This window comes from Tachypleus tridentatus, chromosome 3 (genome assembly GCF_004210375.1).
Source record: "Tachypleus tridentatus isolate NWPU-2018 chromosome 3, ASM421037v1, whole genome shotgun sequence".
Lineage (NCBI taxonomy): Eukaryota > Metazoa > Arthropoda > Merostomata > Xiphosura > Limulidae > Tachypleus > Tachypleus tridentatus.
The window spans coordinates 82,449,676-82,474,129 of NC_134827.1; the positions used below are offsets into that span (position 1 = coordinate 82,449,676).

At 34.2% G+C, this 24,454-nt stretch overlaps 1 protein-coding gene across 1 annotated transcript in view; it reads right to left on the reverse strand.

The window, feature by feature from the left end:
- Positions 1-5,272, reverse strand: part of LOC143247353 (sodium-dependent proline transporter-like) — a 72,881-nt gene extending 67,609 nt beyond the window's left edge. The window contains exon 1 of the mRNA XM_076495280.1: positions 5,088-5,272. Coding sequence (XP_076351395.1) covers positions 5,088-5,123 — 36 coding nt within the window. The 5' untranslated portion in view covers positions 5,124-5,272. The remainder of the gene's footprint in view (positions 1-5,087) is intronic.
- Between the last annotated feature and the right edge of the window lie 19,182 nt (positions 5,273-24,454).

Consider the following 24,454-nt stretch of genomic DNA (forward strand, 5'->3'; position numbering starts at 1 on the left):
ATTTCTACTTTAAGATACTTGTCTCTTGCAAATAATTGTCTCTTACCATCTCGTATATTTATTTCCTTTACAATAAAACAGCGATGTTGTTTTCAGAGGTTACTCAGTATATTAAAAATAGTACAATGAATCATAATCTTATATTTCATGTCACATTATCTTTTGGTTTTAATATAATTATATTATGCATTACTCTAATATTAATAACTAGTCAAAACTATAATTACTTTTACTTCAATAAAGCGTTCCAACTTCATAGCTCATTGAGTCGCCTAAGGCCGCACAATGTTCTTTCACTACTGTGCAAACTACGGGTATCGAAACCTTGTTTTTAGCGTTATAAGTACGCAGACTTATCACTGTGCCACTAGATGGAAGGCGGAGTCCAAGCTGAAAGTGAAGATTATGTTCAACGGTATATCGCAGACTCGAACCTTGGATCTTTCGATCCGCTGGCTGGCTGGCTGTTAACTAATAGATAATTCACAGGCCTAAAACGTTAATAAAACAAATTAACGTACACTGTACTTCATTTACACGGTAAGCATTTTTTTTTTCAAAAAGTGAACAGTTTTTGCATCGTCTGAATCATTTCTGCAATTCTATTTTTCAGTATTTGAATCAAAGAATTTCACCAAAAATGTTCACTGGCTAATGGCTATACAAGCAGAAGCATGTACAGTGGAGCTCATAACACCACAAAATATTCTACAGGCCAGGTGGTTAAGCCACCCGACTCGTAATCTGAGGTTTGTGGGTTAGAATCCCCGTCACACAAAACATGCTTGACCTTTCAATCCCACTATTCGTTGGTAAAAGAGTAGCCCAAGAGTTGGCGGTGGGTGGTGATGACTAGCTGCCTTCCCTCTAATCTTACACTGCTAAGTTAGAGACGGCTAGCGCATATAGCCCTCGTGTGGCTTTGCGTGAAATTCAAAATAAAACAAACCAGTTTATGCATCCCTGAATAATAAAGGATATTCAATCAAAATGAAACTTTTTTTCTAAAATTCAGTATACTCTTCAATAAGTAAATAAGGATGTTCAATCAAAATCACATTTTTTGTAATTCAATGTACTCTAAGAAAAAAAACATTCAGTAAAATGCAACATTTCTACAATTCGGTAAAATTTTCAAAAATTAAAGAAAAACATTTAGTAAGAATAAAACTTATTCCTTAATTCATTCTACCCTTCAAAAAGTAAATAAGGACATTCTGTCAAAATTATTTTTACTACAATTCATTCAATTGTTCAAAACGTAAATAAGGATATTCAATGAAAATGAAAATTTTCTACAGTTCAATGAACTTTTCAAAAGTAGGGACTGGCATGGCCAGATGGTTAGAAATTGATAGCGCATGTAGCCTTCGTGTAGCTTTACGCGGAATTTAAAAACAAACAAACAAATTCAAAATTCAATCAGTAAAAATTAAACTTTTTCTACAAATCAAGGCACTCTTCAAAAGGTAAATAAAAAACATTCCGTCAATATGAAAGTTTTACTACAATTCAATTTACTGTCGAAAAAGTAAATAAAGATATCCATTCAAAATAACTATTTCTACAGATTTATCTATCTTTAAGAAAATAAGGATATTCGGTTAAAATGAAACAATGAAACGTTTCTTACAAATCATTGTACTCTTCAAAAGATAAATTAAGACATTCCGTTAAAATGAAACTTTTTTTACAATTGAATATATTTTTCCAAAAGTAAACAAGGTCTCTAACGTATTTACTAATGTATATTAATTTTGATATCTATCTATGATTTAATTTAATATATATTTAGAAATGCCTGTAACTTATATTGTTAAATGTATATTGTGAAAGTCCCGTCTATTCTCTAAATTTATAGAAGATTCTCGAGAGCAAGAATCAACAATGTATTATGTAAGTAAATATCAGTATTGTTGCCAACTGAACTTTCGAGAACCTCGCTTAAATTTTATAAGTTGTTTGAAAGAAACTGTTTAATATTGTTGGTATGCAACAGTTAGCCTACTATAAGCCTTTGAACTGTACATAACTCTCATTAATCATGAAACTATACATTTTTGACGAGGAACATTTATAGATTTCGAAACATTACAAACCGTTGAACTTCCTTGAATTAACTTTGGACTCTAGTATTTTTACATGAATTCTAGGTATCTTTGTTGCAGAAAATTCAGCTTGGTAGCGGCGTAAGACAGCCAAAAATAGAGATCTTGCTATCTTAAGCGAAATGTAACAGTATCAACTCAGAATTAATTTGCTCATCGTGAAGCGTCTATAAAATATTCAGTTCCATACAAGAAAGAAGGCTTAATATTGTTTGAAGGTTGTAAAACGTTTCTATATAAATTTTTATTTGTAATTACTATTTGCAATAACAGTTATTATAAATTGTATTGTTGTTTGTATATTAAAACATACTTGTGTTAATAATGAAAATTGTGTGTATCATTGGCATACACTATAGATCTGATACATATCGACATTCAATGAACTTCTATATTTCAAACTAAAATTCCGAGTTTGTAATACGTAATATAATACATTAGAAACTCGTCCGAGATACATTATAATACGTAACAGATCATTATGTCGTAATGAGACTTTTCTAAAATTCGATCCACTCTTGAAAAACTAAGAACTTTCAATCAAAATGAATCTTTTTACAATTGCATGTATTTCTCGAAGAGTATTGACAAATGTAAGTTTTTTTCTATAATTGAACATATTTTTCAGAAAGTAAGTTACATTCAGTCAAAATTAAACTTTCTTTTACAGTTTATGTATTCTTGAAAAAGTAAGGATAATTCGTCTGGTTTATTGTTTGTTTTTGAATTTTGCACAAATCTACTCGGGGGCTATCTGTGCTAACCGTCCCTAATTTAGCAGTGTAAGACTAGAGGGAAGGCAGCTAGTCATCACCACCCAGCGCCAACTCTTGGGCTACTCTTTTACCAACGAATAGTGGGATTGACTGTTACATTATAACGCCCCCACGGCTGAAAGGGCGAGCATGTTTGGCGCGACGGGGATGCGAACCCGCGACCCTCGGATTACGAGTCGCACGCCTTAACGCGCTTGGCCATGCCGGTCCTCGTCTGGGTTAAGTCTTTACTATAATTCAGTCAACTCTTCATAAAGGAAGAACATTCCATCAAAATGAAATTTTTTATACAAGAAAATTTGCGACATAAAAAAATCAAATTTTTTAAAATAATTCATTATACTGTTTATAAAGGAAATTAAGTAAAATGAAACATGTGTACAATTCAAACTACTTTCAAAAATAAATAAGGGCATTGGGTCAAAATAAAACTTATGTAGTTCAATCTACTCTTCAAAAATCCGCCAGTGATACAGCGGCATGACTCTGGACTTATACTACTAGAAACCGGATTTCGATACCCATGGTGGGCATGACATAAATAGCCTTTAGTGTTTGATAACAAACACCATTATTCTTCAGAAAGTAAATTAAAATATTCAATCAAAATGAAACTTTCTCTACAATTCTGTCTTCCTTTAAAAAGCAAATAAGGAGAGTAAAAATATAATTTTATTTATAATTCATTATTATCTTCAAAAGGACATTCAGTCAAATGGTGTCTATTAGAAGCTTCTGATAAAAACTTGTCTGTTTCAAAAATTCGCACAAAATTACGCAAGGGTCTATTTACCCTATTTGTTCCCAATTTTTATGAGAAATACCAGAGGAAATCCAGCTAATCAACAGTACCCACTGTCAACATTAATGATGAGAATTATCCATCACACTTGTAACATATCCACGGTTCAAAGTGCAGAGTGTGTTTCTGAGTCAAAGGTACATGAACCTAGGAACCTCAGTTCCTCAGACCGATATGCTAATTACTAGATCACGCTCAGTCTACATGTGAGATTAAATGTCTCTGTGGATTAATGGTTTCCTGAAGAAGAAACTTTCAGGTGAATATTCAGAAAATAGGATGTAGAGGGTGACATTCAGATTCGTCAAACACAAATATATATATGTATGTATAAAAAAAATGTCAATGTTTATCAACGTAAGATCTAAATGGGATGGTTGCAAAGACCCATTTTTCTATCTACGCGTATGCACTTCGTGAAAACCAGTTTGAACAGCAAACGTTACAACTGTCTGCATTTCACAGTTTTCAACCGAAGGCTAAAAACAGAGGCGTATTAACCAATTGGCTTCTCGGTTCTAGAGCGCAACAATTTGAGGAGAGCATCTTAATGAAAAAGTAAATAAAAATTAATAAATCAGTCAGTTTCATTGTATTTTCATTTACTGGTATTTTTTATGTTGGTGAATAATTTTCCCGGTGAGAGTTTCAAGAAGAAAAGGGTGTTAATAAACCACTGGATAAAAAGCATATTCACAAATGTTAATGAAACTTTTTACAAACGTTTTTTTTATTTAAACTCATATGTTATTGTTTGTAATTAAGCACAAATCTACACAATGGTCTATTTTTACTCCGCCCGCTACACCCACGGGTATCGAAACCCGAATTACAGCGTTTTAAGTCCGCAGACATACCGCTGTGCTCGTGAGGAGGCGAAACTCGTGTGAATTATGAATATCAAATACGTTGATCCAAAAGTAAGACTGTTTTTTATTACAATAAGATGGCCATGTAACTCTTTTATATCTAACAGTAATGGTACAGAAATAACCCGACTGGATAGCTTTGAAAAGGTACAGGTGGACGACTACTCCAAATTTCATTCATATCCAGTCTTCAAGTGTAAATTATGTGCCCATCTCTCGTAAAGAATACACAGCATAGAAATGTGACATAATTATGCAGTTGGAAGGTTTTGTTTTATTTATAAATGCAGCAAAATTATGAATGCAAATGAAAATCAATGATGTTACTGATAACAATTTGGAAGATAATTCCGTACTCATGTTAATAATTAGTTAACGTATGGAACTAAACCCTTTGTTTAAAGACAACTTCACGGTGGAGATTACAGTTCTTTATATATTTGATAAGGTCTGTGACCTGTTCTAGGGTTTTCCCCATAGCTTACCTGTCCGAAATATACTAACTGTGCAAGTACCAAACGCCATTGCTTACCTCGTTGTTCCCATTCTGATTTTTCTCTTTGGGCATTTCAAGACTTGATTATAATCATCAAGTACACAATAATCCTTCCAATAGGTGGACAGAAGACTAAGTAAGATTAATTAAGCTCAATATTATAGTTGTATTTTAGCCTAAAATTCTCTTCTTCCCATCGACAGCAACTACTTTTCATACACCTGACAAGCACTGGAGCGAAATAAGTTTATATACATGCACGTGTAGGCCCCTGTGTTGTCACGTGGTTGGGGAAAAAGCAAGTTTTAGAAGGTATACGTCATTGTTATAAAAGAGGTGACGCAAGCATACATTTATTTATGTATTTTTAATGAGAAACAACAACAAAATCAAAATTACTATAAAGTTTGTGTAAAAGTATATTCCTTGTTTTCAACAAGTCAGTGATAAAATATAAGTGGCGAATTCACAAATTTCACCAGGTTTCTGTGTTTACGTTAGAACCTGCATCAATAAGTCTGATGATGACTCATTGAAAAACCTGAGTATGTACGAAAAGAAATCATGTTTATTGTTAAAGTTAACGCAAAACTACTCGAAAGCTATGTGTGCTAACCTGTTGTATTGCTCATTTTGGCCCGGCATGGCCAGGTGGTTTAAGTCGTTCGACTTGTAATCTGAGGGTCTTGGGTTCGAATCCCCGTCGCACTAAACATGCTCGCTCTTTCAGTCGTGGGGGCGTTCCAATATGACGGTCAATCCCACTATTTGTTGGTAAAAGAGCAGTCCAAGAGTTGGCGGTGGGTTGTGATGACTAACTGCCTTCCATCTAGTCTTACACTACTAAATTAAGGACGGCTAGTGCAGATAGCCCTCGTGCAGGTCTGCGCAAAATTCAAAAACAAACAAACGTAAGTTAATTTCTGCAAACTATTTCTCGCCTTATTTTTAATTATTTGTTCGAACTTGTGTGTATTTTATCATGTGTTGCAATCAATGGTCCTTAAATGGCATTGAAAATGCTGTTTATGTTGAATTTTATTGGATATATTCTGAATTATGTATCGTAATCACTGTACAATATCATTCCTAATATCACTGAGACACCGCTACAACAGAGCCTGGCATGGCCACGTGGTTAAGGCACTCGACTCGTAATCCGAAGGACGTGGGTTCGAATTCCCGTCACACGTAACACGCTCTCCCTTTTAGCCATGAGGCTTGTATAATGTGACAAGTCAATCCTACTCTTCGTTAGTAAAAAAGTAGCCCAAGAGTTGGCGGTGGGTTGTGATGACTAACTACCTTCCCTCTAGTCTTACAATACTAAATTAGAAACGGCTAGCGCAGATAACCCTCGTGTAGCTCTGCGCAAAATTCAAAAAACAAACAAAACAAAAAGTATAGGTGAACGACTACTCCAAATTTCATTCATATCCAGTCTTCAAGTGTAAATTATGTGCCCATCTCTCGTAAAGTATACCCAGCATGGAAATGTGACATAATTATGCAGTTGGAAGGTTTTGTTTTATTTATAAATGCAGCAAAATTATGAATGCAAATGAAAATCAATGATGTTACTGATAACAATTTGGAAGATAATTCCGTACTCATGTTAATAATTAGTTAACGTATGGAACTAAACCCTTTGTTTAAAGACAACTTCACGGTGGAGATTACAGTTCTTTATATATTTGATAAGGTCTGTGACCTGTTCTAGGGTTTTCCCCATAGCTTACCTGTCCGAAATATACTAACTGTACAAGTACCAAACGCCATTGCTTACCTCGTTGTTCCCATTCTGATTTTTCTCTTTGGGCATTTCAAGACTTGATTATAATCATCAAGTACACAATAATCCTTCCAATAGGTGGACAGAAGACTAAGTAAGATTAATTAAGCTCAATATTATAGTTGTATTTTAGCCTAAAATTCTCTTCTTCCCATCGACAGCAACTACTTTTCATACACCTGACAAGCACTGGAGCGAAATAAGTTTATATACATGCACGTGTAGGCCCCTGTGTTGTCACGTGGTTGGGGAAAAAGCAAGTTTTAGAAGGTATACGTCATTGTTATAAAAGAGGTGACGCAAACGTACATTTATTTATGTACTTTTAATGAGAAACAACAACAAAATCAAAATATTCTTGACCAATGAGAAAAGCTGTACTTTCTCATCTGTTTTGATTTCAATGTATTGCTACACCTTTCCCAAAATGAACGATATTAATATAATTGCTATTAGCTTTTAATCAACGCTGTAGGCTACAATTAAAAAAAATAGATCTTTTTTATTTTAAGTTTCATATTTCGGATAATTTATGCCAGATGTTTTGCTACATGCTGAAATACAAAGAAATTAAATTTTAGTTCTCAATTTTCAAAACGCCAATTCTGACGCCATTAACGAAATGTGACAAGGGAGAGCGCTAAGAAATAGTATTAATATAAAAAAACTTTTAATTTACGATGGACACTTTCCAAAAGGAGAAGAAGATAAATAGAAAAAGTGTAACGGGCTTCTTAAACACATCCCAGTCCGGCATGGCCAGGTGGTTAAGGTACTCGACTCTATTTAACAAATATTGTTAAATTATCATAGGTATTACATAACTATAAAGTTTGTATAAAAGTATATTCCTTGTTTTCAACAAGTCAGTGATAAAATATAAGTGGCGAATTCACAAATTTCACCAGATTTCCGTCTTCAAGTTAGAACCTGCATCAATAAGTCTGATGATGACTCATTGAAAAACCAGAGTACATGTGAAAAGAAATCATGTTTATTGTTAAAGTTAACGCAAAACTACTCGAAAGCTATGTGAGCTAACCTGTTGTATTGCTCATTTTGGCCCGGCATGGCCAGGTGGGTTAGGCGTTCGACTTGTAATCTGAGAGTATTGGGTTCGAATTCCCGTCTCACTAAACATGCTCGCCCTTTTAGTCGTGGGGGCGTTCCAATATGACGGTCAATCCCACTATTTGTTGGTAAAAGAGCAGTCCAAGAGTTGGCGGTTGGTTGTGATGACTAACTACCTTCCCTCTAGTCTTACAATACTAAATTAGGAACGGCTAGCGCAGATAGCCCTCGTGTAGCTCTGCGAAAAATTCAAAAACAAACAAACGTAAGTTAATTTCTGCAAACTATTTCTCGCCTTATTTTTAATTATTTGTTCGAACTTGTGTGTATTTTATCATGTATTGCAATCAAAGGTTCTTACATGGCATTGAAAATGCTGTTTATGTTGAGTTTTATTGGATATATTCTGAATTATGTATCGTAATCACTGTACAATATAATTCCTAGTATCACTGAGACACCGCTACAACCTAGCCTGGCATGGCCACGTGGTTAAGGCACTCGATTCGTAATCCGAAGGACGTGGGTTCGAATTCCCGTCACACCTAACACGCTCTCCCTTTTAGCCATAAGGCTTGTATAATATGACAAGTCAATCCTACTCTTCGTTGGTAAAAAAGTAGCCCAAGAGTTGGCGGTGGGTGGTGATTACAGCTACCTGCCATCTAATCTTACAATGCTAAATTAGGAATGGCTAGCGCAGATAACTCTCATGTAGCTTTGCGCGAATTTAAAAAACAATAAAAAAATAGTGAACTACAAGTACGTACTGGTGATTGAAGCAAATAAAATGAATTTCGGTCAATTTTCTGTTTAGCTTATTCTTTCGATATTTCATAATAAGATACTTTCACTGACTTTATTCACCTTTAATATAGTACTTTCTCATATATGCACTTATCATAATAATGAGCAATGTGGTTTATCAGTAATTTATCCAGTATCTGAAGAACTTTATTGATGTTTTTTTTTAAAAAAATCATTTATTCGTTAAATTCTATTTGACAAATATTGTGCCACCTATCAGTAGGTATTACATTACTATAAAGTTTGTGTAAAAATATATTCGTTGTTTTCAACAAGTCAGTGATAAAATATAAGTATCGAATTCACAAATTTCACCAGGTTTCCATCTTTACGTTAGAACCAGCATCAATAAGTCTGATGATGACTCATTGAAAAACCAGAGTATGTGCGAAAAGAAATCTTGTTTATTGTTAAAGTTAACGCAAAACTACTCGAAAGCTATGTGTGCTAACTTGTTGTATTACTCATTTTGGTCCGGCATGGCCAGGTGGTTTAAGGCGTTCGACTTGCAATCTGAGGGTCTTGGGTTCGAATCCCCGTCGCACTAAACATGCTCACCCTTTTAGTCGTGGGGGCGTTCCAATATGACGGTCAATCCCACTATTTGTGGTAAAAGAGCAGTCCAAGAGTTGGCAGTGGGTTGTGATGACTAACTGCCTTCCATCTTGTCTTACACTACTAAATTAAGGACGGCTAGTGCAGATAGCCCTCGTGTAGCTATGCGCAAAATTCAAAAACAAACAAAAGCCTTCCAACTAAAGCTTTTTGAAAGGTTCTTTCGAGTTTGCCTTATATGTTTTAAACATGTCTTTCTGAGTTTTATATTTTATTATATAAGTAGAATATTTTAAACAGTATTCTCTATGGTTTATGCCATATATTTTTTAAAGTGCTTAAAAGTAGTTTCTTCGAGTCGTATGTCGTATCATATCATCTGGGTTTTCTGAGAGAGGTTCCTATTAGTTTAAATATTGCTTCTAATTAGGGTGTTTAAACACGTTCTTTTGAGTTTTATATTTTGTAATTAGACGGTTTAAACACGTTTCAGTGAATTTTACATTTTATATTTTTATTACAGTATTTTGAAAAAAAGTTTCTCTGAGTCGTCTGTTAAATATTGAGATAACATAATTCTACATGGGTTCCGAAGTAAAATACTTGAAACAGATGTGTTTTTTATTATTTTCCCCAGTGACACAGCAGTATGTCTGCAGACTCACACCGCTAGAAACCGAGTTTGGATACCCGTGGTGGGCAGAGCACAGATATCTCATGGTATAGCTTTGTGCTTAATTCCAAACAAACAAGCATCTCTTAATGTTATATATTCTGATTACACCGTTTATTGCAGGCTCCTCTGAGTTTATTATATTTTATCTTTGGAAGGTTTTTAATAGTTTTGTATTTTATCTTCTAAGTAGTGGGTGTTAAACAGGTTTCTCTGTGTTTTTTATTTTATTTTTTAGTTGGAACGGTTTAAACAAGTTCTTATCTTTTAAGAAAAATTAAACCTTCCTTTGAATTTTATATTCTATCTTCTAATCCCAACATAAAAAATATATTACTCTATGCTTTATTTTATATCATCTAATAAGAGTGTTTTAAACACACTCATTTAATGAAAAATAATGAAACGGGCACCAGATGTTTTTAATTGAGTGTGACACTTAGAGAAATCCTTTGAAGACTAATCTACAGACGGAAAGGAAGACGTTTCAAAGTATTTCCGTCTTTTTTTTGATGGCTTGTATTGTTTATTCATACCGTTGTAGGTATTTTGGTTTAGGAAATCATAGGGTGCTTAAAGATCAAATGATCCCTATCGCCCCGCTTGTGGTTTATAATAGTTAAGGAATTACTACATGAAAACAAATTACTTTACTAAGTTAAATAACGTTTAATGAAGATAACCTCTACAAAAACAAGGAGGAAAGATAGCCGGAGAAGCCCAGACGCCATCGCAAAAGACATTGTGTATGTCTGTGTGATGTCCAGTTGTTCGTGTTACTGCAACTTTTTCTATCTTTTTCAGTTGAAATTAGGTCTGAGTATATTCCATTTAAACATTCTTAGAAGCTAAATAATCATATAAATACAGACAGAAAATAATAAATAAAACTGAATCAGTTAAAATGGTTTGTTTGTTTTTGAATTTCGCGCAAAACTACACGAGGGCTATCTGCGCTAGTCGTTCCTAATTTAGTAGTGTATAACTAGAGGGAAGGCAGCTAGTCATCACCACCCACCGCTAACTCTTGGGCTACTCTTTTACCAACGGATAGTGGTATTGACCATCATATTATAACGCCCCACGGCTGAAAGGGCGAGAATGTTTGGTACGCCTGGGATTCGAACCCGCGACTCTCAGATTACTAGCCAAACGTTTTAAACCAACTAGCCATGCCGGGCCTTGTTAAAATGGACAGATGAAAGAAAATAAATAAGTCATTGAATACACAGACAGGAATTGAAAGTTTCGAAGTGAAGGGATTGAATGGTCAACTACTCAGAAATTGATTATGGGGTGAAGAGGACATGGGAGTGTCCGAAAACATTTCACTATCACCGTTCACTTCTACCCGACCAACGCCAATGCTGTTTATCTGAAGTGGGAAGAAATGATAGTTAGTGTCAAACATGAGTGATTTAGAAGTATTTTCTAGGATGTAGCAGTAATTCATGAATGCTGGGAAAAGAAAGCAAATAGGTGTAGTTTTCATTTGGGATAGTTTAAGATGCTGTTTGTGATTGTTAAGCTAGTCAATAATTAATTACATTATCCTTGGTGTCTTTCTCAGATCTCTCAGGCTCAATAAAATATCTCCTTCGGTTACTTTTTCGTGTAATTGTCCATAAGCGCTTTTCCTCGTTTGCAGCTTCAGACTATTGGTCGATCTGTACGTTGGCTTGGATTTCTTTCCCTACCTGTGGTGTTCATTCTAGTTTGAGTTTCCTGGTCTGAGGTGGAGGGTGGTTTCGATGAATATCCCTGTGTTTTGTTTTTTACTCGTCTGCGTGTGTGTTCAAGAATCTTGTAATTTCTTGTTGCTAATGGTCAGGATTTGTGTTTTCCGTGATTTTAACTTTTTCTACTGGCATTTGAATTTGTTGGCTTGTGATACAGAAATTAATGGAATAGAATTTGAACTTTTGTTAAGAAACTAGGTGTCTGCGAGTGTCGGTTATAGGTTTCCTTTGATGTTTCATCTTCTTGTGTGTTTTTTTTGCTCTAAATTGAAAAAGAAAAGAAAGTAGTCGGTGTATGTATTCTGAACTTCACTTTGATGGTTTTATAACTTCTACTCTGTTTCAAATCATGTATTCCTTGAAATGATTCTGCGAACCGCGTGTATTTTAGCTGTAGTGCCATTTTTCAGTGCTTGTAGGATATCCTGAGTGATAATGGACAAATCCGTATTCTGCAGCAAAGTGACTTAGGACTATTGCTACTTTCGGCAGACTAGCACTGTTTTGGGGAAGTAGATGTTCTCGGATTATTTAAATATTTGAGATCTGTGGATGGCTTTAGCTGTATGAGGGTTTCAATTCCTTGCAGTCTTCTTGACCTTTCAGGATTAAGTCTAAATATAGGCTTTTTATTTCATATAAAATTGGAAACTTCTTTTAGGAAGTAATTGTTTTGTAGGCAGTTGATTATCACGAAGTGGTCATTTTCTCTTTCTGTGTGTATCGATGGCCTCTCTTGTCTCTTTAGCGTCAAAAAGTGTCTGCCTTCTTATTCTCTTGAATTTTCTGCCTTGACTGTTCGTGGGTTCCTCTTTGCTTCATCATCTTATATCAATTTTTGCATGAGTTTGTGCTATCCAGGACGACTGAAATGGACGTGAAGTGAGTGGCTTCTTAACATTTCATGGTTGTTGGAATGAGTGATGATTTAACCCATGGTAGCCACAAGCTGCTAATATCCAGGCCAGAAACTCTGTTTTTTTGATGGTTTAATCACGTTGATATCGAAATATTCTTGGATAATTTTTTTAAATATTCTTCACATACAATGCCTTTGTAATTTTCTTAGCCTATTTTATATCCACCTAGCACGGAATGTCTTGCCAAGGTAAAATTCTGTGTTTTCATCATTCTTTTAATCTTTTTATCCTTGCGCTAAAATGTCATTTATTTTCTCTTATGTGGTTCTGTATTTACAGGAACATGGCATTTCACAAATGATGCTTTTTTTGTTTGTCGTCAGATGTTCTTTGTTTAGTTTTGAAAAGAATATATCTAAGATTTCCTTATGTTGTTCAAAGTCATCAGTATTGAATATTTCAAGTACAAGATGATTAAGTTTTACATAGACAGGAATTAAATAGTATTTGTGTCATTTTTCTTGTCTGTTGAATCAGTTTGAAATTTTATGCATTTCAAACAATTGTTAATGAAGGCAGGTATGTAACCTTTCATTGCAGAGTCTTTACTGATGCTAAAGATAAACTCTTCTGTGCCTTCATTTCATTATCCCGCCCAATATTACCAACAGTCAACAGAGCGGTCAAGCTAGAACCTGTGTTTCTAAACCTTCCGAAATCTGTTATAGAATAATTTAGACTTCAAACTACTCTGCCCTCGAAATGCCAGGAAACTAAAATCCTATATTACAAAACAGAAACTTAGTGAATTGGATAGTTTAAAACGGGACAACTTTAGCTGCAGGTGATGAAGACAGTTCAATAACCTTAGACGCAAGTTATGACAATTACTAGATAGTCACAAGCTCAACAAAGACTTCCTAGGAAAGACAGGAAGACAGTCAATAGAACGTTAAACAAACTCAAAACTGATGTATAATCAATGAAAACACCCAAATCAATAAGAATAAATAACAACTGTCCTATACAATTTTATGGAATTCCCTAAGTTTCATAGAAACATAAATAGTGGAAGTATTGTTGGTACACGAACATTACCAATGGCTTTTGAAATCAAAAACCATAATTTGTTCCTTGATTGACCCTCACGTAATCTTTTTTGAGTTGGTGATCTGTTTCACAGCATGTACATATTTTATATCATTTTAATAAATGCTTAGGTAATTACTAATCCTAAGTTACAGTTTCTTACAATATTCTTTTTTTTTTCATTTTAAACCTTATTAATATGACTTGTTAAAAAACGTTACATTGATATAGCTATGGAGATTTGTAGCTAATTTTTGCTAATTAACGTTCGTGTTGTTTTTTTTGGGGGGGAGTAGAGAGGCTTGGATATTTTTCTAAACTATGTTTGTGAACTTTAAACTTTCAGAATTATTTTATTCTATATTTATGTATTATTTGTCTAAGTGTTATTCATTCAATACTCACTTGCAGTATTCGTTCTTTTTTACGTTTGGAAGAAAGTAATAAATATCCACAAATTACAAGTTTGGAAAGTGTTAAGCAGAGAAGTTGTTGTTTTGAATTAAGCACAAAGCTACTCAATGGGCTATCTTGTGCTCCGCCCACCACGGGTATCGAAACCCGCTTTTTGCGTTGTAAATTCGCAGACATACCGCTGAGCCACTGGAGGGGGGCTAAGCAGAGAATTAAAATCACCTTGATAAGCAAAGGAAATGCAAATATACAACTGTAAAATAACTTAAATCATTATACGTACAATGAACTTATCAAAGCATCTTCACCCAACTGACCAACTACTGATACATTGTTAGGTTGTAACTGTGTGATTGGGTACTGAGATTTTCCAAAATACGTCCCTCATGCAAGAAAACGTCAAGAACAACAATAATTCATGTCTGCGCAGAACAAAACAAAATAAAAAACATTAAGAAACACATTATCAAGTTACACCATGGTCCTATGGCAGATATTAAATAATTATTATATTTGAATTTCAATACGGCTTGTACTGATATTAACACTTTTACTAATAAAGCGGAAAATAACGTTTTGACCTTCTCAGGTCATGTAAACAGAGCCAACCAGGTACAGTCTTATCCAAATTGTTTGCACACTCTTCTATATTAATGTTATTTTCTACATGCATGGAGTAGCTGTTCAGTAACAGAGAAGGTAGAGAGAGTATGGTTGGATAAAAACATCTACAAGCTGTTATTGTGGTCTGTATAATTTGTTTTGAGCATATATTTGTCAAAACACACACATACAGTTGTTTTGTATAAAAGGATGTGTTTTTAGTATAATATTTATTGAAATAAATGAATGCTATGTTCAGACAATTTCTAGTACTTGGTGTAGAGTTATCACTCGTCACGTGCCAGAAGTTATGGCATATGAAATTATTCGACTATCCAGAAATGGTAAAAAGCAAATGGACATTATCAGAACGGTATGATACTCTCAGTGTAATGTATTCAGAATCCTGGTATAAGTTGAAAAACTATTGTCCGATATGACCATATCTTGATCATATTGACACAACAAGATCAAAAGAAATTTTGCAACACCTTATGACAAGAATGGTGTGAACACATTCATTCCAGGGTATCCAGAAGAACAATGAACATGAGACAAACCAAACAAGATTATTTTGCATGAAGAGCAATATGCAAAGTGATATCAACATGAATTCACCGCCATCTCCATATTATTTGCGTAGGACAGCATGCTGTCTTACAGTTAGGACACTGGTGACATGCCATCTTTTCAGATGAGTCCTTTTAGTGACTTGTTACAGCTAATGGTAGGATTTGTATTCGTCGTTTTCCGAGAAATCAGATAAGAAAAGACTGTCCTTCCCATAGAAAATACACGGGAGGTGGTGCAGTATATATTTGGGCAGCTACTCATCATATTAAAAAATTGCTCTTCATATTTTTCAGGGAAGCTTCAATAGCTCCTCCTACAGACATTACAAAAGACAATATTTTTGCCATATTCTCGGGAAAGATTTAACAACGTTTTGTTCCAGAATGATAATACCACTGCCCATAGTAGGTATATTGTACAGGATAATCTTGACCAGGAGAACGTAACAAGATTGCTATGGCCATTAAAATAATAAGATTGTAATTCTACTAAGAACTATTTGGCGCAAAACTGACACAGAAAATTGCTAAACAAGACCCTGAACCAGCAACTGTAGTTGCAATTCATGCACACTAGTGCAGAATTAATAGACCACAAAATCGTATTAAATTTTGAGCACCATAAAGGGTAATTTATGATAATTATACAGACAAATACTCATCCAATATTTAACCTAATTTCTTGTAAAGAAAACATTGCAAAATTATTATAGTATGTTAATTTATCAGATTTTCCAGCGTCTATTTACAGTCAAAACCAACTTTTTTTAAGAAATTCAACAGTTGAGCTGTGTTTTCAGTGAGTTTCAAACATATACTGTTACTCAGCTAGATTGTTAAAACTGGGATGCGAACCCGCGACCCTCGGATTACGAGTCGCACGCCTAACGCGCTCGGTCATGCCGGGCACACCACCTTTAATTTTACCTAAACACCTAAGTATAGTTTTAAATGTACATATATATAACCATTTCAAAATTAAAATATCCCTAACACCTCTTCGCATACAGTTTCGCTATAGGTTACATTGTACTAGAAATGGGGCGATTACAACAGTATGTAGAGAGAAAAACATTTCCTGGAAACCGGCTGACCTTCATGATGTCAAGAAACTTCTTCTATATATGTCACTCGTTCGATTACACCACCACTTCCAGTTTGACCATGAAGATGTTTGTTTGTTTTTGAATTTCGCACAAAGCTACACGAGGGCTATCTGTGCTAGCCGTCCCTAATTTAGCAGTGTAAGACTAGAGGGAAGGCAGCTAGTCATCACCACCCACCGCCAACTCTTGGGCTACTCTTTTACCAACGAATAGTGGGATTGACCGTTACATTATAACGCCCCCACGACTGAAAAGGCGAGCATGTTTAGCGCGACGGGGATGCGAACCCGCGACTTTCAGATTACGAGTCGCACGCCTTATTACGCTTGGCCATGCCGGGCCTACCCTGAAGAAGAAAGGTCCATTTTTGGAAAGCTCTCGGGTTATAGGTTTCTATTTCATTTCTATCAATATGTTCGTTACTAGTTATAGAAGTGTGAAATTAAGCTGGTTTAACAATGAAAACTACAAGTTCCAAAAGTAGAAATTTATTTGTTTCTAATCAGTTTATTTCCCTGCACTTTTGGAATTTGTAAACTCTACTTTCTAAATAATATATATGTGTAGGTAAGGAACTCGTGGCTTTTCTTTCTAAATGATTTTCACTTTATGTTCTATTTCTCAGCTTGTATTATGTAGTTTTAGAAATTACAGCTTCTCCTTCTAAATGATTTTCACTTTATGTTCTATTCCTCAGCTTGTATTATGTAGTTTTAGAAATTACAGCTTCTCCTTCTAAATGATTTTCACTTTATGTCCTGTTCCTCAGCTTGTATTCATGTAGTTTTAGGAACTGCAGCTTCTCCTTCTAAATGATTTTCACTTTATGTCCTGTTCCTCAGCTTGTATTCATGTAGTTTTAGGAACTGCAGCTTCTCCTTCTAAATGATTTTCACTTTATGTTCTATTCCTCAGCTTGTATTATGTAGTTTTAGAAATTACAGCTTCTCCTTCTAAATGATTTTCACTTTATGTCCTGTTCCTCAGCTTGTATTCATGTAGTTTTAGGAACTGCAGCTTCTCCTTCTAAATGATTTTCACTTTATGTCCTGTTCCTCAGCTTGTATTCATGTAGTTTTAGGAATTACAGCTTCTCCTTCTAAATGATTTTCACTTTATGTCCTGTTCCTCAGCTTGTATTCATGTAGTTTTAGGAACTGCAGCTTCTCCTTCTAAATGATTTTCACTTTATGTCCTGTTCCTCAGCTTGTATTCATGTAGTTTTAGGAACTGCAGCTTCTTCTTCTAAATGATTTTCACTTTATGTCCTATTCCTCAGCTTGTATTCATGTAGTTTTAGGAACTGCAGCTTCTCCTTCTAAATGATTTTCACTTTATGTCCTGTTCCTCAGCTTGTATTCATGTAGTTTTAGGAACTGCAGCTTCTCCTTCTAAATGATTTTCACTTTATGTCCTGTTCCTCAGCTTGTATTCATGTAGTTTTAGGAACTGCAGCTTCTCCTTCTAAATGATTTTCACTTTATGTCCTGTTCCTCAGCTTGTATTCATGTAGTTTTAGGAACTGCAGCTTCTCCTTCTAAATGATTTTCACTTTATGTCCTGTTCCTCAGCTTGTATTCATGTAGTTTTAGGAACTGCAGCTTCTCCTTCTAAATGATTTTCACTTTATGTCCTATTCCTCAGCTTGTATTCATGTAGTTCTAGGAATGGCAGCTTTTCTTTCTAAATAACATCCCGATACTTTTTATAAGTGATATTTTTAAGCATTTTGAACCCCGAGATTTCGTTTCTAATTAATGTTTACTGAAACTCTTATTATTTCTAAGAGACCGATTCTTATAGTTTGTGAGTTAACTGCTGTTAATTTCGAGGGATTTACTGATAACTTTGGGCTCTTAATGTGTTTTCTAAATGACGTTATTATAGTGTTTCGAGGGTTTATTGTAGAGTGTATTTTTATAATTTTGTGTTTTTATGCATTTTCTCCGAGTAATATAAATATTGTTATAACTTTGTTGTATTTGTTTAGCTGGCTTGCTTATTTTATAGTTAAGCACAAAGTAACGCAATGGACTATCTGTGCTTTGTCAACCATAGTATCGAAACGTGGATTCTAGCATTGTAAGTCCACAGACGTATCGCTGTACCACTGAGGACGTATTTGTATAGCTATAGGCCTGGTGACATTTCTTTCTAAGTAATGCTTGTGTTTTCGTTTGGCTCGTATTTCCTTCTAAGTTATATTTGTGCAGTTTATAAGTAATATTTAAATAATTTTTGGAGTTTGTGGTACTTTTATGTGAAAATCGCCGCATTTTATTAGAAATAAAACATGTGTAGTTGTATTTTAGTTTCTAGATTTTCTGTCAACTCATATTCGTGTAGTTTGGGGATTTGTAATTTTACTTCTAATTTTCATTCGTGTAATGTTAAGGTTTGGAGTTTTTTTTTAATATGGACCGAGAGAAGCTTAAACGTTAGCGTGCTTGGAATGTGAACTCGAGAATTCCTGGTTTGAGTCAGTTATTGTCAAAAACGTTATAAGCGTGACAATCAAGTCCTACTCTTCGTTTTGTTAAGAGTGGCCAAATAAACGGTGTTGGCCGTAATAACTAACTGCTTTCTAGTTTATACATTCAAAGTTAGGAGCAGCTAGCGCAGATAGCCTTCATGTAATTTCATACGAAATCCTGCAAACAAGCAACACACACTTTCCTTTCAAGAGATTCACCCTAAACAATCAAATATATACACACATGGAAGTTTTAAACACTTTATAAAAACAATAATAACATCGGTTTGTCTATTTGTTTCTTTCTGAATTTCGCGCAAAGCTATACGAGAGCTATTTGCGCTAGCTATCCGTAATTCAGCAATGTAAGACTAGACAGAAAGCAGCTAGTCATCACCCCCCACCGCCAACTTTTGGGCTACTCTTTTATTAACGAATAGTGGAATTGACCGTGACATTATAATGCCCCCAAGGCTGAAAGGGCGACCATGTTTGGGGCGTCGGAGATTTGAACCTGCGACACTAAAATTACGAGTCGAACGCCTTAACGCACCTGGCCATGCAGGACCCTTGCATGGGAGCTTAATATTCATGGTGAGCCTGCAAAAAGTCATTGTTTTGTCATTGGTTGTTTGGTAGATAATTAAATTCCAGCAGGATCTTAAAAATACTAAATCAGCATGCCTCAGCTGTTTTTTTGTATTTCGTAGACACTGAAAATTACAATGAATTACAAAGCTTTTCTAGTTATTCTATATTTGTAAACAAAATGCTGGCATTATTTTGATTAGACATGTGTTTCTTTTATAAGTATTATAATTTGAAGAAGTTCGAAGCAAAACGTCGTTTTATAACACAAGTTTTTAAATTACATTGCATGTTCCGTATATTGTTCCTTTAAACCGTAGAATCAAAATCATTCACTAACGAAGTACTAGTTATTTTTCCAAACTCTTCTAAAGAACATCCAGAAATTATCAGCAGAAATTTAGTGTTACTTATATCTTACCTGTTAGACCTGTCTCTCACTAATTAATAGTCGCTCTTTTATTTCAGTTTTCTAGGATCTAATAATCTGAATAGCCTATCTTTCAGCCCGGCATAGTGAGGTGGTTATGGTAGTCGACTAGTAATGTGAGGGTCGCGGGTTCGAATCCCCCCTCACACCAAACATGCTTTCCTTTCGGCCGTGGGGGCTTTATAAAGTGGCGGCCAATCCAACTATTCGTTGGTAAAAAAGAGTAGCCCAAGAGATAGCGGTGAGTGGTGATGACTAGCTACCTTCCTTCTAGTCTTGTGAGTGGTGATGACTAGCTACCTTCCTTCTAGTCTTGTGAGTGGTGATGACTAGCTACCTTCCTTCTAGTCTTGTGAGTGGTGATGACTAGCTACTTTCCTTCTAGTCTTGTGAGTGATGATGACTAGCTACCTTCCTTCTAGTCTTACACTGCAAAATTAGGGGCGGCTAGCGCAGATAGACCTCGTACAGCTTTACACAAAATTCGGAAACGAACAAAGTAATTAATTTTTCTTTCAATGTTTCTGGTCACTAATATATACTAAGTAAACCTATTTTTGAGATGTAACTCAACTCTTCGTATCAATAAATAAGGAAACACTTTTAAAAATTCAATGATTATTTTTCCTTCCTTTGCAGTTCTTGAGTACGTGTTTTAATCTTCTACACTACCTATATAATTTTGAAGTTGCACGTGGTGTTCCTTTAGAATGAGTGACGCAAAACTGCTAGAAAACCCATGTGGGAATGTGTTAATATAATGTTAATAACTACAAGAAGTAAGAATTATTAAACAAGTAATTGTTAACAGCATGCGTTGCATTAAACGTATGCACACAGAACATAGAATAAAAACATCTTTTTCTTATACTCACAATTAACTACAAAGCATATTCATAAACACAATAGACTGTAGTTTAGAGTTTAATTAAAAAATTAAAAAACATTATTTTAATTTTTTGTCTTTTTATTCAGATAGATTTATTGAACAAATTTCAATTATGTATCTTCGTTTCCTATACCACACTTATGTCCTTATACAATTGTTTTGTATTTTATCATAGGTTAATACATAGGTTAATAGCTCATTTTAAAGGAAAAAATCTACCTTTTTTAATAATTTTGCCATGAACTTGCACGTAGCATTTAAGTAGATAACCAGACAGTAAAATACATACTCATAAAAATAGGAATTTATAACTGAAGCATTTTTAAAACATCTGAATTGTTTTTGTCGTTTCTCATCATTCAAATTAAGGTATTGAATTTTTCAGAAATAAATGCGTATATTGTAAACACGGTAACGTATCTTGTCAAAGATTGCTCGACCACCTTAAAAAAATGATACAGTTTTTGTAAGTGATAATTTTGTATGTATCAGGTACCAGGCCTTTTAGTAAATAACCTGACACGAGAACGCTCTACCTCCCTAATTTTTGTTTACTTAATTAATGGTTTAAACTAAGCGACAGGTTAAAACACTTTCTTTAAACATGAATAAAGTTTGAAATAAGTCTTTTATTATTCCGAAAAACAAGTGTTTTTAACACGTATAAAATGGTACAAAAAGAAGAAATGAAAACCTGAGACATAAAAAAACAGAAACCAAAACATTTGTTATAAATACACGCATACAAATAGTTAAATTGAACTGATTACAAAACGGAATTAATTTATCTTATCTTCAATCTACGTCGTTGTCTTTGTCTGTAGTTTTCTCTGAAGATACTTTAATTTCTAGTTACAAATAACTACCCCTCTAAAATGGACGATATAGTTTCATTCCCTAACACGGAAACACCTTGTTTTGAAGTGTCACTTCCGTCATTCGTGATTTTTATTTATTGTTCAATAAAACCCTTTACTGAAGTAATTAACAATTGTGGTTATTATATTTTGAATATTTGTTGCCTCTGAGGTTAAGCAAGTGTGTTCTTCTTAATGAAATCTATAATATCCTATATATTCCTTCCATTCACTTGTGAAAGTAAGCCAGTTATTTGATTGCATTCTATTTGCTCTGTTCCTAAATTACGGACGCTTATGATTGAATGAAATATCTTTGACCTGGCTATTTAGCTCTGCTGTCTCATTAACTTTGATATATAAATCTGACTTTTCAAGAACATACGGATTTGTAAAATATATTATAGTTTTACTGTTCGACTTTTCCTGAGCAAAATTTTAATATTATTCTTAAGAGCTACTGTATTAATACGGATTACAGGGTATACAAACAATAATTAATTGATGGTTATCCAACTAAATTAGCAAATTTAGTTATATTACCATATCTACTTAGGTTTGTATCTTTTCTGACAACTAGACTGAAAAACAAACAGAAAGTTTCACACCTACATGATAGATAAATAAGTAGAATTAGAGTTCACTCTTCAGTGTGCATGAGAGACATAAACCGTATTTTAGTAAAAACAGTTACCTGAAAAAGACACACTCACTAGCGGAGATATACTTTTTATCGAATTTAAGGTTGAAATGCAAGCCTGCATATGAAATCAGGACAACAACAAAACAAAAAAATTTGAGCGTTATGATCAGTTATAGTATTCATGTATACAACGTCCCATACCCCAAGTCAACATTAAACATCTACAATCAGTCACACAATGTCTTAAATTCCAGATTATCATTGAACATCTGCAGCCAGTCATACAGTATCCCATATCGCTAGCTTCTATTCACAAACTGTATTAAACCACACAATGTCCCTCATCCCAAGCGATCATTCAACATCTACAACCCATATCACTAACTACTATTCACCATCTGCATTTAACCGTATAATGTCTTATTCCATGCGATCATTCAACATCTGAAGCCAGTCATACAGTATCCCATATCGCTAGCTTCTATTCACAAACTGTATTTAACCACACAATGTCCCTCATCCCAAGCGATCATTCAACATCTGAAGCCAGTCATACAGTATCTCATATTACTATTATCATTCGCCATTTGCATTTAACCACACAATGTCCCTCATTTCAAACGATCATTCAACATCTACAATAGGTTATAATATAAGAATGTAAATAAAAAATGCAAACAAATAAAATAAAACGAATTGTTACAACAAAATCACTGAAGTGATAAGAAACAATTTTTACAGTTTTTAAATAATCATGGTGCACTGGAAAATGAACAGATTATTATATATGACATTATTCAACGGATAAATAAGGAAATATTGGCATATAGTTTTAAACTGCCATGCACAACGATAAACCCGAAAGGATATCTGTGCGGTTATTCAGAAATGCATTTGTAGTCTATTTTATAGGTTTCGTCATTCCACGACAGTAGTGGCGGTTCTTGAAATACGTATATCTTCTTAAAGAGAAATTGTATATATGTAATCTAATTGGCAGATTTCATGTTCGACGCCAGAAGGTGCGATTTAATACAGATATATCTCATTCTGTAGAAAATGTGAGTAATAAGTACATTATGCTTATGGCATTTATTAAACCTTACTATGTGTTTAAGATAATTTTTCATGCCTACTTTATAAATGGTTTAGCATATGATATATTTTTCATTCAGTCTCCAGGTGTCTCTATAGTTTTAAATATGCATATATTTAGCCATTTCTAAAGTACAATATCCCTAACACCTTTTCACATACACTCTCGCCATCGGCTACATCATACCGGAAACGAGACAAAAAAATAAACATTTTCTGGATAGCCGGATGACCTTCACGATGTCAGTAAACTCCCTTTATATATACTATTAATTCGATTACACCATCATTCCCAGTTTGACCTTGAAGAAACGTCCACCTTTCGAAAACGCTCGGGTTATAGGGTTTTTATTCACTTATATATATATATCTTTCTACAAACTTCCGAGATAAGTTGAATTACTTACTAATTTCCTATTTTAAGGCAGCTCAATAGATATTTATCATTTTCTGTAGAAAATGTGCGTCATACTTAGTGGAATTATATCATTCATGTTTCGACGTCAGTACTGGTGGATTTATATATATATATATAAACTAAAGTACCCGTCCCATGGACGGAAGTTGTGTAAATTTATGATTAATGAAAGGTTATCATAGGATATGAAAATTGGCTTCGCTTACGTTTGAATGTAGAAAACACAAAAATGCCTATACAAACTGTGAAACATAAAATATAAAACCATAATTTCGCATGTATCTTCGCACGGACCCAATAAACTGTCATGCCAAATTCGGTGAAGATCCATTAATAGGATGAAAAGTAGTAGTAAGAAAGAATGCCCAAGAAACGGAAAATGTAAAATGCAAAACTGATTTTTTTTTTGTTTTTCTCATGGATCCAATGAATCTCTATACCAATTTTGATGGACAAACAACAGACAGTACTATTATATTTATATAGATATGTTTCCTGTAGAAAGAGAGAAATATGTATTTCTTTAAAAGAAATTTTGTATAATAAGCAATCTGTCTAATTTACAGATTTTAGGTTTTGACAGAGAAGTAGCCGTCCTATAGATTACTAAACAATGAAAAATACAAAAGTTAAGTATGACAATGCTAAAAACTACAGAAACAAGATAAGGACGAAAACGTAAAACCTTACAAAAATTCTCACCTGAGTAACCAGTAAGTGCTGAGTTAA